Genomic DNA, 18,719 nt, shown 5'->3' on the forward strand with positions numbered 1-18,719 from the left:
TATTAAATGTTAATTAGGTGCGTATTGTATTGCTCATAATAATGGGTTGCTAAAACCATAATAAGTATTTAATCTGTCATTTGAGTGGATCTGATGTGCCTATTGAGTGTACTTTTGTTGCATTTCCAGCCCAGTGAATCTGTTGTGTTCATTTGCTCGCCACTGTGTGCTTTTGCTTTCCAGTCTTTGTAAGAATCTCAGTCTTGTGGTTGGGAAACACAATGCTTTATGCATTAAAGCCACAAACCGCTAACCTGTGTGCTAATGAGAGGCCCCATGCTGTTATCTGATGCCTGTGTTCTTCACTTCCCCTATAATTTTATTAAGTGACTAACACAAATGTCATGTCTACACATAAACACACGCCTTTGGCCGTCTATCTTACATACCCACACATTCTCTCTGATGATAGATTGAATGAATTCGGAGATAGCAAAGACGAAAAGAACCCCCCCCCCACACACACACACACACATACAAAAAAAAGACCCTCCCGCGATAATTGCTGTTTGGTCCTTTTAACTGATATTTTATCAAACACAAATAACACAGAACACTTATTTAATTGAGCAGCTTCCACCAATATGTTTGCACTATAAAAGATACTGGAGGAAAACATTTATGTGTGTGTATGTGTGTGTGTATATATATATATATATATATATATATATATATATATATATATATATGTGTGTGTGTATATGTATATATATATATATATATATATATATGTATATGTGTGTGTGTGTGTGTGTGCGCTTACACGCTGTTCTTTTTGCTTGTGGAGAATGTTAGCCCCCTGCTAGGATGAGATGCATTATTTAAGACTCTGTTGTGATAGTGCAGCCTGCTCGAAAAGGTCTTTGCTTTCTTTAACCACCACAGATCATCCCTTCTTATGGTGCTACCACTGACTCTGAAGCAAGCCTGGACCATACGTCACATGTTAAGGAGGAATAAAGAGAAACCAAAGAGCCCACAAAGTTCAGTTTAAGTTTATGTTCTTGATCTGTACCAGCCTGCATTCAGAACCGAGGGGTAAGAGGTGTGGGAATGGGTGCTGTTCACACTGATTATGTCAGATGCTGGTTGTCGCTTCACGTCGAGTGTTTATTTTCCCTTTTCACACTCGAGGTGCTAATTCCTCTTAAACATGTTGAGGAGATTATTAGTGGGAGAAAGAATAGGTTAAATGGCAATTTGAGGCAGACACACATCGCGTTTGACAAAAGTCCATTAAGTCAAAATCACGACTGGCCAGACATTTCCCACTGGTGAGAAATACTTAATGAAACACACTTTGTAAATTAAATATCATTAATTACTCTTCACGGTTTTGCCACCAGCCGTGTGCGCGGGGTAAAAATAAAGAGCAGAGAAGTGGAGGAAAAGCGTTCACAGAGTCACTTCAGGGCCTCTCATTAAACTCTGCCCGTGGGTATTTTTACGCCTTTAACAGCCAGTCTAATGAACTGTTTACTTTTGCAGACGACGAGGTGCCATTATTATTTGTAGCGTCCTTGTGTGGCTTTTTGCTGTCAGTGAGAAGACGGGGTGAGAAAAGAAGGAAAATTGGGTTGATTTGCAGAGAATATGATTTTTAATTACCACTGGAAGAGACCAACTTTGGACTTTTTTTATTATTATTAATATTAATGTGATTATTTTTTTTTTCCTATCCTCAAAAGTGAGGGCTCTGAAATGCACCCCACTTTTAAACATTGTAAGATAATTAAATACAAGTTCTTTTATATGATACATTTTTATTGAGCTAATATTTATACTAAGATGTATTTTATTCTTTTTTTTCGTGACCCCCCCCCCCCCCCACACACACACACACACCAGTCTCTTAGATGTGCAGACAATATGGACTCATTTGCATATCCAATAAAAAATATTATGCATGCCTAAGCGGTTTGATGAGTTGAGCAGGTTCGTGTGTGTGTGTGTGTGTGTGTGTGTGTGTGTGTGTGTGTGTGTGTGTGTGTGTGTGTGTGTGTGTGTGTGTGTGTGTGTGGATTTTTTTTTTTTTTTTTTTTGGTCTTTTCTTGAATTTCATGTCAATAGAGTTATAACACGTGTGTGTTTTTTGACAGGACACAAGAACCTCCGTCTCAGGTTTGACGAGATGTGTCTGTTATAAAAGGCAGACAGACCACTTTGCATAAACTTAAGATGGATCTTTGTACTTCTTCTTTTGCTCGTGCTTCCGGGAATAGAAGCAAATTCTCACCCAAGATTAAAAAAAGTGACAAAAGAAAGACCTTTCAAACAGATTAAAAAAAGATTTCTCCTTTCTTTTCTCTAACCAATAAGGTATCTGTGAAAGTGCTCATTCTCCTTAGATTACAAAGCCTCTTCACTTGGTTTCATGTTGTTTTTGTGCAGTTTTTAATTTGAGTGCTTCCAGCTTTACAATGCTATAAGTAGCAAAAGGACGAAGTTTAAATCAATTGGTTTTTGCCTAAGAGCTTCACTTATTATTGGTTATATATATATATCTTTCACGTGATCTGAACCTTAAGTGATTTTAGCTCATTCTCGCCCATTATTTAAACACAACGTGTCCCGTCGACCTTAGAAACGGAGGCTCCTAATAAAGGTGCTCTGTCTGAACTAAAATCCGAGCACACGGGGAGGAAAAAAATGATTCTAATGCTGTTTAAGTTGGTCTAGTGTGGAGCGCTAATCAAAGTGTTTCCAAGGGTTAAGCAGTCAATATTGCCTGGCTGCCGCGCTGTAGCGTCAGATGAAGAGGGAATAATCAGCGCAAGGCTTGTTTTACTGCAGGGGGAGTTTTGAAATGGTGTAAACGGGTTGGGAGAGACATCGCTCTTTGTTTCAGTCACTGGCTTTCCCCCCTCCACGACTTAAAGCTGCATTTGCCATTCTTTTTGTGAGCGTACCACTCAAAGGTTACATTGCCAAAGTGGTTGATGCTCTCAGCTACAACAAACAGCTATTTAGAAGCACCAGAATGAAACAAAATAGCGCGGCGGGTTTGAAGAAGATGTCAGTGCATGTATTCAAATGAAGTCCTCTCCAAGGCTTCAAGTTTCAATTACCAGTGAGCCTACATTCCCCAAAGTTACTGCGCTGTTCTTTAAGATGAAACTCCACTAAAATGGAACATGTGGGTGTTTTCTTTTTTTCCCCCTTTTCTTTTCCTCCAGCAGAAGACACACTTTGTTTTTCTGGTGTGTCAGTGCGGCTTTGGTGTATGCGTGTGAGTGTGTGTGTGTGTGTGTGTGTGTGTCTGTCTGTCTCCTTAGGATAGATGATTAACAATTAGTGATCAACGAAAAGAACACACCACTATTGCTTCATAAGGATGTGACAAATATTTTATTTTTATTCATTTCATCTGATTTAACGGGGAATTCTCAGCTGAACCTGCTCTTACACCCTCAGTCCTTTTGTTCAATATTATTAGTCGTGAATCTCTTCTACTAATGCTTTTAATGTTGCACTTAAGGCATTTTTTTGTCCAGTAATAACTGGAGAAGATAAAAAAAAAGATATTAAATGCAATAGAAACACTGGACCATATATATGTGTATATGTATGTGTGTGTGTGTATTTTACATATATGTGTTTTACATATATATATATATATATATATATATATATATATATATATATATATATATATATATATATAATTAAAATTAATTTTATTTAATAAAAAAAAATAAAAACATTGTGTGTGTGTATATATATATTACACACACACACAGAATTTTCATAAGGTGTTTCGATAATTATCGTCTTGTTCTTTGGCTATGTGAGGATGCAGGGGCCTCAGTGTGTGCACCTTTCTTCGGTTTGTCCACCTGGGGAGAGGCAGAGCGGCAGCATGGTGAACAGAGCGAGGGAAAAGGGGGCTTAGTAAACACTATTTATTTCTTGCAGCCACTGTGTGTTTAGTTTAGAGGGTATTTGAAGAGGTTGGCTGTGTTTGTAAACACACCGTACACAGCTTGTGCTCTTTCAGAATCGAAGGTGGCACACTCTGAAGTGTGTGTGTGTGTGTGTGTGTGTATGTTTGTCTGTGTGTGTCTGTTTTCTTTTGCCTTCTCTCTCTCTCTCTCTCTCTCTCTCTCTTTTTTCATTTCTTGCCTTTTTGGACATGGCGTTCTCCCCTCTCCACCGTGTAGCGGAGGAGACCAGGAGAGAGCGCCCAAAAATCTGATGGCACGCCAATCGCGTCAACCTGGTTGATGAATTATTCTCTGTCTAGCTGCTCGGCTGTACATTATCACAGGGCCTGCCAGAGTACAGGGCTGACAGCGGTGACAGCCCCCAGAACAGATTTCCCTCTGACAACTGATACTTTTCTAATACACTCCCTGCCTTCGCCTCCTCCTCTGCGTCACCATTCTTCACTTTTTATTTATTTAAGTGGAAGTGGGGGCTCTTCTCCCCCCCATTATTTCCGTGGCTCAGATTCACTTGAACCGGAATGGCTACATGGACATGCACATGCTAGCACACTTGGGTTCATCATAAGCACAGCATACACACTCTAGCAGTCGCCAGGTATAAGTATTTGTTTCATGTGTCAGTCCATTAGGGGGCCCTCGTGCTTCAGAAATGTATGTTATTTTTTTTTATTTATTTTTTTAAGGCAGCTGAACTAAAGCTTATGTTTCTCTCCCCCCCCCCCCCTTTCTTATTCTTCTTCCTCCTCTTTTCCTCTTCTTGGTCTTCCTCCTTCCTCTTTTTCCCTCTCTCTATCGCTCCCACTTTCTCTCTTTCTCTCCCCCCTTCCATTGCAGAAAAGGTCACGTATTGCCTACAGTGATGAGGTGCGGAACGAGCTCCTCGGGGATGACGGCAGCTCCTCTGAGAATCAGGTAGGGCGCTAATCAGGAGCTTTGGGCTCCCGGTGTGGGTGGCTGCTCGGGGTGAAGGCGGGTCAGGGCCGCGAGGGGCCGTGAGGGGCCCTCTCCCAGAACCCTCTCCACTATTGGCACCAAGTCATGCGGAAGCAACACTGTTTAATGCAAAGCTGGCCGGTCCTGAATAGGCTCCAGGCCCTGACCATCTTCTGGCCAGCACCAGATTGGGGCAAATTCCCCCTTTCTCCCAGCTGTTCCCCATCCGTCCAAGTGCTTATCTTTCTAAAGATGACCCCCACCACCACCCCAAAAAAAATCCTGGAAATCTGCAGCTTTCACAGTCTTTTAAACACACAAGGTGGTGGAACCACACAGACTGAAGAGCACCAAAAAAAAAACAAAGATTAGCCTTCTTAACGTTTTCTGCTTAGCGTAAAAATGTGTGATTGGTCATGACCTTTTGGGAAATGTTATGTTTGTTATATGGTGCCTCAAACTCTAAATATGTAAACTGACATATAACATAAGAGATTTATACAATTATATTATAGCAGTAATACTATATCAAGGGACAATACTTGAGTGCAAATGAATATAAACTTAGATTTTAGTTGATGGACAATTTCTTCTACTACTCTGCAACACTGTATTTACAGGACTGTCAGAAGTGAACAGTCATCAGAAATTTAATAATTATAATAATATAAAAAGGTAAATAGTCTTCTGAATTTGGATTGATTCATTCATATCAAAAAGAAAAAAGATGGCCATCATGACTTATAAATATGCCTCGCACTCTTTTAAAATGATTGTTCTGAATTATCTCTGAAGTACTACATCAAAAATAAAAATAACAACTGTAAAACCAGCATTTTGGGACTTGAGACGCTCTGTCTCACCTACACAGCTGCTTTTAGACTGCCACCAAAAGGTCCTTTGAATAATTATATTGCATTTTAATTAAGCTGCTAACTTTGGTAAGGGAGCCACATCCACCACCCCCCCTCCCCACACACACACTTGCACACACCTTCTCCCTGCATTTCTGTGGGCATGTTGTGAGTATAGCAAGATCGCATGGCAGCTGAGCTGAGCTAAATAAAGTTTTCTCTCTTGTTTTTGATTTCCTGCTTATTACCATTTCAATAATGACCCTTGCACCGCACATCTTACAAACATATGTATGGTTAGCCTAGATGCATAATTGATATGCATATTCCCTCCAAATTAGTGCCACAAAAACAGTGAGTGTGACATTTTATATGGAAGTAGAGGGTAGATGTGCTGCCAAAGCTGTCATGCTGCAGACAGTGACGGTTCTTATCAAATTACTGTCAAAGGAACAAAATATTAGAACTCTCTCCCCTTTTTCCGCCATGTTTTCTCCTACTAATTTAAATCCGACTCCTTATGAGTATTATAAATTGAGTTATTATTTAAGATTTATTCTGTAATGCTCTCTTTTATGAAAAGCAACTCTGTTGCGGGGTGGAAAACACAGTAGCTTGTTTAATATCCACTTTTTTGAAGATGTGGATGCTTATTCATTCTTCGTTTTAGGTTGATTATCCTTTGGGAAGCTGGATAGTTGTTGTAAAGGATTAAATTCTACTGCGTCATTATGTGCATCACATTCTATTCAATTAGAAATGGTCTTTAGGAAAAAAAAAAAAAAAGCAAAAAAGTTCAAAGCGATCCCAAGCTAAAATTCGGTGATAAACTTTGATGTTTTTTTAAATTATTATTTATTAATTAAATCATACTGCCTTATAGCCAGCTATAATAGCTCAATGTACTGAGCTAAACTGCCTCAGTTTAGCGTATTGAAAATGCTCACCCCCCCCCCTCCAAAGTCAAGAGCACATACAAAAACACTGTGGCCAAGCTAACAATGTCTGGACTAAAAGAAGTGAATATGTAGCCACAGCAAACACAGTGGAGTAAATCTGCTGTGGGTAAAAACTGTTGCATTTGACAGTTCTGTGTCAAGCTTCTTTATTTTGGTTTGTTTACACAGCTGGGGCATTTTCCTGTCCCCTCTCGCTTCTCTCCCCCATCTTTGTTAATCCATGGGCACTCTGTTAATAAGAAGCTCATCTTGGTCAGTTTTTGATTCCATATTTGTTTATCAAGAATATGTATTTTAATTGCAAACATTATGGAGCGATAGGTAACTACTTGCAATTTCTGCCCATTAACAAAGACACACACACACACTGCCCCCCCCACACACACACACACACACACCCTTTCCCAGGTGCCGTATTTACTTAATTTCCATTTTAAAAACTTGGGGAGATAACACTAGACTTGGTCGTGCTGTGAGTGGAGTGCTCGGAACTTCAGGGTTTTTTTATCGAGCAAGACGGGAGCGATAGAGCGGGTGGTGGTGGGGGGGCTGGGGAGGACGGGGCAAGTCGGTCAATTTAATTCCTGACGATCTGAAAGGGGTCAGGATCATTTCATATAGCCCTGGCTGAGCAGATCATTACCAGTCACAAATCTGTTCGTTACATGGCAAGGATTTATAGCTAAGTAAATAGGGAGTCGTTATAAGTTCTGAAAATGGCGTGTTGGCCCTGCGATAATGGCTAAAGGACGGTTTAATAGAGTTCGGCATTTATTCGTTATCTGTATGCGGACAGAGACCGAATTGGCGCTATCGCTTTTTTTTTTTTTTTTTTTTTTTTTAAATAATGTGGTGGTCTACCATTGCACTTTTTTCCCTGTCCCTCACCCCCCCCCCCCAACCCCCACCCCCCCACCTCAAAACACACTTTACCACACACGTACTTGTGGGAGCGCACACACATTTTTCGCTTAGGAACACTCTGTGGAATAGTTTCGATTTCAGTCACAGCAGCTTGGCCACAAGAGATTGTGCTGGTTTGAGCCGGCATGGACCAGATTTTCCAGGCTACAAAGGAAGCAGATTACCACTTGTATCGAATTCTGTATTGAACGAAAAAAAAATCTTTGTTTGAAAATCTGCTGATTATCATAACAGAAAAATTGCTGCAGTGCAATTTTAAATACTGGCTCGCCAAACGCCAAGATAGAGGTTTCGAAGCGTAATTATGCTATTTTATGTTATTCTGTGTTTACAGCTTTGGAGCCAAAGGTAGTGAATTCAGGTAACGCTAAAGAGATTTCTTCATGTGCTTTTCAGGCCCGGAGAAAAAAAGCGAAACAGAAAAGAAAAGAAAAGAAAAGAACAACACCGAGCTTAAAAATCTCCCATGTAGTGAGTGCAAATCCTCAATGAAGGCACACAGTCGCCCAAGCAGCACAAATAAGATTGAACAAGTTTTGTTTCACTCGTCATTGAGATCGGCGACGAGTGTGTTGAGTTAGCAACGGCTAAGGCGGACTCACGCAAATTTTAAATAGACTCGTCTATGGTGTGATTTTAAACTTTGGCCTTCTTAACAATGTGGTGAGTTTGGGGTCATGACCTTCAAAATAAAACAAAAACAAAACAAAACAAAAAGACTGTGTGCATCTACAGTATTACCCAGGCTATAATACTCTCGATTCACTATAAAATCACCCCTTCTTTGTTTAAGAAGCAAAATTACAGTTGAAAGCATGGACAGTTTATCTACATTTTTATACTCTTGGATAATGTTACATTTGTAAAATTGATAAAATTACTGTGTTGGAATAAAAATAACAAGGAAAAAAAAAAATTAAGCAGAATTAAGTTTTGCATTCAGTATTCATATCCAGCCCTTTCCCCCTCTACTCTGATAATTCTATTTTAAGCTGTTTTATCCATTAGCTTCCTCCTCCTTCTTTATGTGCTAAAGGTAATTTGGGAGATCAAAAAAAGCCCTAGTCTCCCAGTTTTACTGACGTGCTTCATAATAGCTCCTTAATGTTTTGAGCTGCAGCCTCGGCTTTGTTGTCAGTCGGCAGCACGCGTGAGGAAACGCTCCAGCGCAGCGGAGCCTGCCGTCCTCTCCGACTGCGGCCACACCGGCGCAGTTTAACATCAATCCCGCAGACCTCGGCCTTTCTAGTCTGGAATCAGGTTTATAATTTATGATCCAAGTCCTCCTGCCTCTTTTCTGATATGATAGCAAATGATTTAAAAATAGAAAAATTCAAAATGACCAGCGCCCACAAAGAGAGATGAGAGAGGTCTAATAATGGCCCAGAGCCTCCCCTTAGATCTGCTAACCTTTAATCTCTCACAAGAAATAGAGATTAAAAAAAAAAAAAAAATCACCTGCAACGGCTGACAAATTAAGAAACTTGTCCTTCCCCTCCTTAGCTGAATGTGTTGTGCGTTCACGATAAGCACAGCCCCTTCTCTTTTGAGGACACCCTTTTTTTTTCTTTTTTAAATTGTGAAGAGCTTGTTTTAGAGGAAGCCTTGTTGACTGACCCGTTCAGAATCTGGGCAGTCCATGCAAGCGTTACTGAGCATGTATTATGTTGTGAATTTCTTTTATTTGCAATTCTCTTTCATCAAAAATGAATAAAACATGCATCCAAATAGTAATAGGGCCCCATGTATATGTATGTATATATATCCATATGTACAAACAATGGTTTTACATGCATATCGTCACTGTCACGCAAAAACCTTGTATTTGCAATACAGCTACTTTACAGGAGAATGAAAAACCTTCTTAAGTTTCAATGGAAATTAATGTGAACTTTTTTTTCGAAGTCATTTTGTAGTATTTCTATTGGTCCATTCATCTTGAAATTCTGAGACAATTTAGAGACTCACTGTTAGATGCATATAAGAATTTTCGTGTGACAGCAGCGACATGTGTACTTCAGTATTAGTGTTTGAATTACAGTGTCTTAGGTAATAATTAAAAGACAGTACTGCATGTTTTCGCTGCTGTATCTCTTTCTAGTTGAGTTTAGAGGTATGCTTCCTGTAGTGCTCTAGTTAAAGAGCCTAGATGCTGAAAGCCTGTGTCTGTACTGTACCCAGTCTGTATTTTCCCACTGTACTGTGTGTCTAGTCTTTTTTTTTTTTTTGCTTATGCCATATCGAGTGCTGTGATGTGACTGTTCCCCCCCCTTTTCCTCCTTGATGATGATAGTTTAGACGCCGAGAGTAGAGAAATCCATTCCCACTCTCTTTGTTTAATGTGACAGCGCGAGAACTTGATCTTTGTTTGTTCAAAAAAGTCGGCATGAGTCTCGTGTTTAGCTTCGTTTAATGTGTTTGTCTGTGATTTCTAAATGCTAAACATGCAAACAGATAAATCGTCAAGGTTAATTCTGCACCCAGCCGCATGACTGATCTGCTTCCTGCCATGTCTCTCCTTTTTATCCATCTCTCTTTCTCTCTCTCCCTCTCTCTCTCACTCTCTCTTTCTTTCCTTTCTCCCCCCTTTTCTGTGCCTTCATGTGGCAGTTGATAAAGTTGCGTGAAGAGGTAAGCGCTTCTCTTGCTTCCTGTTTCTTAAACTCCTCTGTTTCTCCCGAATCTCCCACTTATTTCCCTCTTTCATTCCAGCTGAAGAAGGCAGTAATCTGATTTTTATCATTTGGTATCAAATGGGAGTCAGTGAAGCTGGGCACTATGTGCTGCTCAGCGTGAGGAATTGAATCAAAGCCACCTCATCCCCACATCCAGGCCCTCAATCTGGTCCCAGTGCCTCCATCACTCCACTGTTTTTTTTTTGTTTGTTTTTTTTTCTTTTAGCGTTGAATTGTAGGTTCTTTCACACTACTAGACCAAACTGACTTGGATCAACTGCTGTTCTTTTGTCTTTGTTATATTTATGGCGTTTGGGAGATGCTTTAATCCAGAGTGACTGACACGTTAATCATGTTACACAGGTAGATGAGTCTGGAGCCAGGCTTCTCGCTTAAAAGCTTGTCTGGAGCAGACAATTGAATCCTAGAATTACCCACTACACTGCACCAGCCCCTACATAACAACAAACCCAAACAAAATGCCCTCTTGGAACATTTAACATAGGATGTATTTTGTCCCATGGAGGTGAATTGACATTTAATATTTGATATAATTACAAATAAAGGACTATATGAGTAAAGAAGTAATGAAATGGCAGTTGTAATCATCAGACCTGTTTAATTTGACTGTGGAATAACTTATCCAGTAAACACAAAGCAAGAAATAAACCACAGAGCTTTTATGTTTGGTTGGCTATGCTAAGGTGGTGGCCAGCTGACCATCTAAATATTTTCATTATTTTGCTGTAATACTTTATTTATATTATTTAATACTATATTTATATTATTATATTATTTATTTATTTATTATTATTTTATATTATTTAATACTTTAATATTATTTGTCTGCGCCAAATATTGAGTAATTATCATTGTATTTAAGGCTGTGCATTAATTTGAGGATTTTCTCGACATGTAGATTTTGCACCGCTACTCCTGCAATACTGTAAATGACCTCTGTGCTGTGGTGGGTCTCCGCAGGTCACTCGGGAACTTTGGCCTCACAATTTTAACCTTTCTGTGTTAGAAAGAGGCAGATTTATGTAAGCAGTTTAATGTGTATTATGCTTAGCGGGACGTATGTCATGTCCTGTTCAGCCTTCAGGACTTTCCTATAGGTAGAGTCAATTTATTGATTGATTTTGAATTGATCATTTGTTTCTATTTAATCAGTTTATCCCATCTACTGGCTTTTGATACCCTCTTAACAGGGAAGACGCCACAAAGGGTTCTTTGAGTGATTTCAAAGAAGTGTGCATGTGTGAAGAACCTTTTGTAGGTTAAAGACATTGACGCTTCACACAAATGACATTTTAGCAAAAAATGTCTATTTTTCTTTACTTTATGGAACCAAAAATGGTTCTTCAGTTGCATCCCTCAAAGAACCTTTTGCAGCACCCTTATGTGCAAGTTGGATTTTTATTTATTTATTTATTTATTTATTTATTCTTATTTTATTTTTTTATTTATTTATTTTTTTTACAGTGTAGAGTCACATTAACTCATATCGATGCATCATTCCTGAAGACAAATCCACTTGAACCTGACCTTCATACAGTCTAAAATGGATTCTTTGTAGCAATGCCTGCTTTTGGTTCGCTTAATCACCTTTCAGTGGATGGTTCTTTGAAGAGCCAAGTTTTGTAAATGAGATGTGAGATCATGGAGAACCTTTCTAAACGTTTAAAGAACTTTTGCATTAATGTAAAACGCCTATACCGATTAAAATCAAGCCAACATTCATTTAGAAACCTTTATTTCTGAGAGTGTGTGGTGGGTATTTCTGGTCTTATGTTGATGAAATCTTTAATATGTAAGATGTCAGAGAAGCTGTGGAGCTTCTTTTACAGTGTATTATGTCTTCGAATTGGTTAGGTAACGTGTCACTGGCTTGTACATGGCTTTGATCTGTAAAACAGTACAGCACCAGATATCCTCATAAGTGTTTGTCAATTAGTGATTGCAGCATTAGTGCTGCTATATGGAACTGCCTCATTCCCCCAGTTCAGCTCATTCTAATACAATAGCATGCTTTATTTCATTTTTTTTTGTTTGAGATAAGGGAGTGATTTAAAACGTCTTTCATTGCCTTAATCTAACTTACTTAGGATGCGCATTATGGCAAAAAGGCTGCCATCAAAATCTGTGTGTGAGAGAGAGCGAAAAAAAGAGAGAGAGAGTGAGGGAGAGCTTATTTGGACTTGGGATTCCCCATTCATAGACACATGCAGCTTTACACAGGCTACAATATCTAAAGATCTCCATTCACAAAGGCAGCTTGTCGTCTTCCATACTTTTGCGACTGGGTGGATGGCGCATTGCGTCTCTCCCAGCCCTTGTAAAAGTGTTTAGCTAGCAGTTGCTTATCTTCAGAGATAACAGTGTTTATGATGCTAATTTTTCTGATCCCTCGTCGTCTTTTGAGAAGATACCAGAAATGCATTAGGTATGAAAGGAAAGGCATGTTAGATGTCTGCACTGAAGCGTTATCCAACCGCTATTGTGCGCGTCATGAAAAGTGAAATGGGGGAAACCTCTGTTTTAGATTCAATTAAGTGGTCTTCACTGCTCAGCTTCCAGACTGAACCCACATTGGTAAACCTGAGTGAGCCTAACAAATCTGAAGAGATGAATTTGGACCACTTCCGTTCAGAAATACAGAATTCAGAGATACTTCTGTTTGGGAGAATGTCTGTAGGCTATGTGGGCCTTTGTTTTGTTTTCGTTGGGTTTGTTTTTGTGTGTATGTGTTGAGTGAGAGTGAGTGAATGAGCTAGCAAGCCTCTGTTTATATGTGTGTGTGGGTGAGCATGCAAGCAAGCAAGCCTGTGTATTTGTGTGTCTGTCTGTTTGTTGGCTATGTCTTCTGTAGTATTGTTTAGTTTCTTTTTTTTTTTCGCCTTCACTTTCCAAAGCTGAATAATCCCATCTCTACAAAAGCCACTCCATCCTCCTGCATTCATAATTTAGAACCCCTCACAATTCTCAAGACTTTGCTATCCTTGACTTGTGTGTGTGTGTGTGTGTGTGTATATGTGTGTATGTGTTTTTATATATTTTCGATATTTTTTTTCCCTCTGTTTTTCTCCTTTTTCCCACATGACCAAACAAAATGGGTATGAGTATAGATCAGCCTTGGGTCAGAAGACACCTTCAATGTTCTCACACACTTTTTCCTTCACCTTCTTTGGAGTGTGCTGTTAAATTGGGTTAGATTTTATTTATTTTTTTATTTTTTTAACAATTATTATTTAAATAAATGTTATCCACCCCAGAGCCCCCACCCCACCCTACTCGCCCAAATACACATTCACCTAGCTCTGCTTTTCCGCCCATTTTCCAGAATCTTCATCAAAGGCTGCATAGCTTACATACACTTAGCCCGCTTTTAAAAACTATACTTTTCCTCAGCTGGAAAACATGTTTAAATATTTAGCACCCGTACTCACAGCTGTTTGACACTTGTAATTCCTCGTCTTACAAGTCCCAAACAAACCGTGGAGAAGATCACATAGTCAGCCCGAATCACAGCTGTCATCATTATTCACTTTGACTCTCCCCTCTTATTGAAATAATAAGGAATCATCTGAACTTTTGAAAATTGTGATAGTAAGCGTCTGGTGTTTGATATTGAAAAAAGGGGGGGAGAGAGAAGAGAAGGGAAGGGAAGGGAAGAGAATTCTTTTGAGCAGCGGCTGCATTGTTCCTGGGTCCCAGTTAATAACTCGCAACTGAAGTGCGATTCCTCATAAAAAAGAGAAACAAAACAAGAAGAGAGAAAAAAATCTCACATTTATAGTTTCTTAGAAGGTCTTTGTAGAAAATGTAGGTGTCAGATAAAAAGGCATAAATGCATAAGCAGAAATGGGAAGGGGCGCACACAGACGCCTTCACAGACACACCAATATTTATCATGCACCCTTTAAAAGGAGCTTCTGTTGAACTCCATAAGACCAAAAAAGAGAGACGCATTTGCTGACAGCCCGTTGCGACTAAATCAGAAAAATGGCTTTTCTTTTCTTGTATTCAGGTCAGTTTGTCTGGGTATGTGGGTGAGTGAGTAGTATCTGAGTGCTTTCTTGGCTCTTTTTTTTTTCCACTCGGCCCCTTAATGAGCTGTATTTGGTCTAATTAAGACTCTTCCTTTTGCCGGTGTCTGATGTGCATGTGTGGGTTCCTCCATCAACCAACTCCCAAATAGCTCCGAGCCAGGGCCTGCCACCTTCATGCGTTATGAGTTCTGACATTGCTGATGTCTACAGGACATGTTAATGTAGCCGAGAGCGGAGTCAGACCCTAGTCCCCTCCTTTTTTTCCATCTCTTTTTTTCTTTTTCCACACTTCCAGGTAGTATTTTTTTTGTCTCCTCAGGCTTTTTGAGAAGAAGGGCTCACTTGGCATATACCACCTTTCTTCTAAATATACTGTCTCCACTCCATCCATCTATGTGGCCACCTTCACCCTTAGCTCTGCAGCTGTAAGCTTCCAGCCTGAGTGCGTAATTCTAATGACACCCCCCCCACACACACACACACACACAATGGATAGCGCCAGCCACCAAACCTCAACACCACCATCAGCCCCCCCCCCCCCCGTCACCACCACTACCACCAAGCCCCAAACGCCTCTACCTCGCCTGGAAAAGACAGAAAGGAAAAGAGAGAGAGGGGGAATGAGCACAAGAGAGGGAGAGAGAGAAAGAAATTCAAGAAAAAGCTTTGAAGTGGCTTTTCAGCGCGCAAGTCTGCTGGCCGTCTCCCCAAGACGTGTCACCTTTGCCGAGAGGGAATAGGGAAATCACGTTTCGAATGGTAATGATAACATACTAATCACTTGAGCTCTTTGAAGACGGGGGCGCAAGCGACTCTGTCAGTATCCCTGGCTGCCTCGTGCTCCCAGGCACACACAGGCACATCCATGGTCTAGGTGTATTAGCTTAAGCGTTGCATGTCAATACGTCCCCTCCATCTCTGCTGATCCAGAGGGGCTCATTAGGCAGAGCTGGCTCCCTTTTCCCCATGCGCACACACACCACCCCCATCTTTCTCCTGCTTTCTCTACCTCCTCTCTCTCCTTCTCTCTCTCTCCCATTCTCCCGCTCTCTCTCTCTCTCTCTCTCTCGGCCTCCCTCCCTCTCTCCCACCCTCTTTCTCTAGCTTTCGTGCACTACCACTGACACCCCCCCCCCTTAAACTATTAAAAAAAAGTATTTCTGCCATTTTAAATGACATCTGTCAACTGAAGGGAGGAGAAGAAAAAAAAAAGTTCAGAGCGAGTCCCCCCCCCCCCCAAATCCCCTCTCCCTTCTCTCTGATTGTCAAACTTTGAAAAGTGGAATGTCGTCTATTTTTCATTTCATTTCCTCAGAGTGATTAGCTGGTACATATTTTGACAGCTTAACCAGAACTAGAGCTTCGGTTTAGTCTTTCTTCTTTTGCTGGCTGTAAACAGGACTAAACGTTAACCCTGGAAGCGAGGCCGATGCGCATGTGGAGAATAAAACAAGGGTGTTTTGTATGCTAAATAGGCAATAGTGTTGGGACACCTGCTCATTCATTGTATTACAAAAAAAATGTATATATATATATATGTATGTATATATATATATATATCTTTTTTATTTATTATATATTATTATATATTTGTATTATTTATTTATTTATTTAAAAGTTTGAGGGGGGTGTCAATGGCAGTACATGAAACACACACACACACACACACACATATATATATATATATATATAGTGGAGAGTTGAATTTTCAGAAGCATGTTGATTAAGGCAATAAGGATAGATAAATATAATGTAAAGCTGATCCCAAGACTGTTTGGTAGCTTGTTTGATAGCAAGTTGAGATGTTTTTGCAAATGCACCCCCCCCCCCTTTTTTTTTTTTTCTACAGTACAAACTGTTTTCATCATATTTTTGCGTTTGGATGTCATTAAATAATAACGTGCTCCAACACCTCTTAAGGTATCAACACGTTTCGTGTGTGTGTGTGTGTGTGTGTGTGTGTGTGTGTGTGTGTCTGTAAAATATTTATGCCTATTTGAATCATATAAATGTTGTCCTCCAAGTACACCATTAACGCAGCGTCTCTTGACCATGGGTTTTAATGTCACATTTATGACCATGGGCTTGAAGATCTATACCCTTGCCCAGGGTGCATAGAGCTTTGAAATAAGATGAAGTTGAGCTGCTTTCCTTCAAAAGTTTAAGTGTCTTGTCTTTTTGCATTATTTACTGTGTTTTTATCTTTCATTTGGATCCTATGAATTACTCAACATGTTTGGCGTGGAGCAAGCGGGAGCTGGGCTTTGTAAAATGGGGTTAAGCATCCTAATCTAACTCTGGCTCTGTGACCTTAATGCCAAGGCCCACTTCTGGCAGTTCGCTTTGTTTATTATTTGGCATGTGGTCCAAAGTCCTCAAAGTCAGTATTAAGATTTCTGGGAGCGTTAGGGTCTGTCAGAGAGTGCAGGGATTCGTGCCTCAAGTGGCAGAATTAGGAGAAATGTGTTTGCACCTAACAAGGTTTACCGAGGCGCCCCAATCGTGTGCCACATACTGATATTAGCTAATCGGAAACCGCAAGTGCTAATTTATTACAGCTCAATTAGCCTTTCCTCCCATGCTAAACTTTGCCCCAGTGCTCAATGTGAGGTAATGAGATCCTGTAACGACGAACACCTACAGAACAAAGCTGTGAGTGGAGGGGAACCTCAATTAAAAAAAAAAAAAAAGAGAGAGAGAGAAAAAGAAAGATGTTTGCTTGGAAACTCATCCTTTTAGCATTCAATTCAGCCACAGGTTCTCAGCCCAATTTGTAGCGTAGAAACTACTGTATTGCAATTCTGGGTAATTTCTTGATTTTTAATCTGAACAATTAACACGTGTGTTTTGTAGTGTACTTATTTACATTGACAATGTGAAGAAAGAAAAAAAAAACCTGTCTGTCTAAATTGTCTCCTGGCTCTGTCAGTCTTTCTCCTCCTCTCATTGTGTTTCTCTTTTTGCCTGGTTTGTTTCAGAGAGCACATCTGTTGGACAACACAGAGAGGCTGGAAAGGTCATCTCGGAGACTGGAGGCTGGCTACCAGATAGCTGTGGAAACTGGTAGGCATTGTGGGTATGGGGGTGGCGAGGGGGGGGGGGGGTGAGCGACAGCAAATTGTCTCGCTCGCATGCGTGTTAGAGAAGGGTGGGGAGGAAAAAAAAAGGCCTTGACGACTGGTGACATTTTCAGGAGCACATCAAAGGCAGGCGAGGGAGAGAGAGGTGTAGAGAGGAGGAAGAGCAGGAGCTGCACGTTAGGTGCACACAAAACACACACAGCCTTATTTTCCATGCACCCATCCGTGTATGTGTGTGTGTGTGTAAGAAAGAGAGAGAGAAAAAGAGAAAAGGGAGAGAGAGAGATAGAGGTTTTTATTACAGCTTGAAAAGATGAGGTTGGGGGTGGGGGTATATACGGAAATAAACAACGTCAGTATTCCTTAACAATTTCATGGATTAAAAAAAAAAAAAAAAAAAATCAAAACAAAGACCGGAATCTTTTAATAAACCAGTTTCTAAATAAAACACCCCGAACACCATCTGAATCATATCCCTATCTTAGGGTAAGTTTTCATCTTTAAATATAAGAAAATGAGCTCATTTAGATCTGAAATAGATTAAATCTGTAGGCATAGGGTTTTTTTTGAATTTTTTTTATTTTTTATTATTTTCCCCCCTCATGCTGACTGTCACCGTGTTATTGAGGCAGAGTGTATTCCTTGGAGACGTATCAAAGCTCCTTCTTCAAGAAGCAACTGGCTTTCTTTGGCTTCCGCTGTAGTTTTGAAAAGTTTGTTAATTTACACTATAATGGCAGAGTGGCTCGTGTGCGACATCGACAGAGTTAATAATTCAAGTCGAGAAAGGGTTGCACAGACCACGGGTGTTTGATGTTTCACGAGCAGAAACTCACAAATTCATAAATACAATCTGCATCCCCTGCTTAAAAATTTAGTTTCATTTGTTTCAGATCATCCCAAGCTCATGGAGGACGATGACTTCTTTTTTTTTTTTTTTTTTTTTTTTCCTCTCTCTTTTTGTCCTGCCTTGCATAATATTTCAGTGTTTTCCAGCTCACAATGCGAAGGCCCTTTTGTTATTCTCCTCCTCAGACTTCTATTCTTACTCCTGTGTGTCCGTTTGAGCCTCCGCCAGGCCGGCTGGTCCGTACCAAAGCCGCAGCCCGCACGCTTCGCTGGCAGTATCAGACCTCCTGTGTGGGGCTCTTTCCCCTTTAAAGCGCTGCTTCTGCGTCTTCGCGACCTGTAGGGTCCTCCTGTGTCTGCTGCGCTCTCGCTGTGTGTGCCGAGAGTGCTGAACAATGCATGTTTGCCCAGCCCTGCTCTGTGCTAACCAGCGCAGCACAGCATAG

General features: G+C 40.3%; 1 protein-coding gene across 4 annotated transcripts in view; it reads left to right on the forward strand.

Annotated features, from left to right (window-relative positions):
• Positions 1-18,719, forward strand: part of vti1a (vesicle transport through interaction with t-SNAREs 1A) — a 154,219-nt gene that overhangs the window by 20,845 nt on the left and 114,655 nt on the right. For 2 of the 4 annotated variants that reach the window (XM_072667330.1, XM_072667332.1), the window contains exons 4-6: positions 4,782-4,859; positions 10,228-10,248; positions 17,323-17,407. In XM_072667330.1, the coding sequence (XP_072523431.1) occupies positions 4,782-4,859; positions 10,228-10,248; positions 17,323-17,407 (184 nt within the window). The remainder of the gene's footprint in view (positions 1-4,781; positions 4,860-10,227; positions 10,249-17,322; positions 17,408-18,719) is intronic. The other 2 variants (XM_072667331.1, XM_072667333.1) reach the window with 1 other exon arrangement.

Source organism: Salminus brasiliensis, chromosome 22 (genome assembly GCF_030463535.1).
Source record: "Salminus brasiliensis chromosome 22, fSalBra1.hap2, whole genome shotgun sequence".
In the NCBI taxonomy this organism is placed as follows: domain Eukaryota; kingdom Metazoa; phylum Chordata; class Actinopteri; order Characiformes; family Bryconidae; genus Salminus; species Salminus brasiliensis.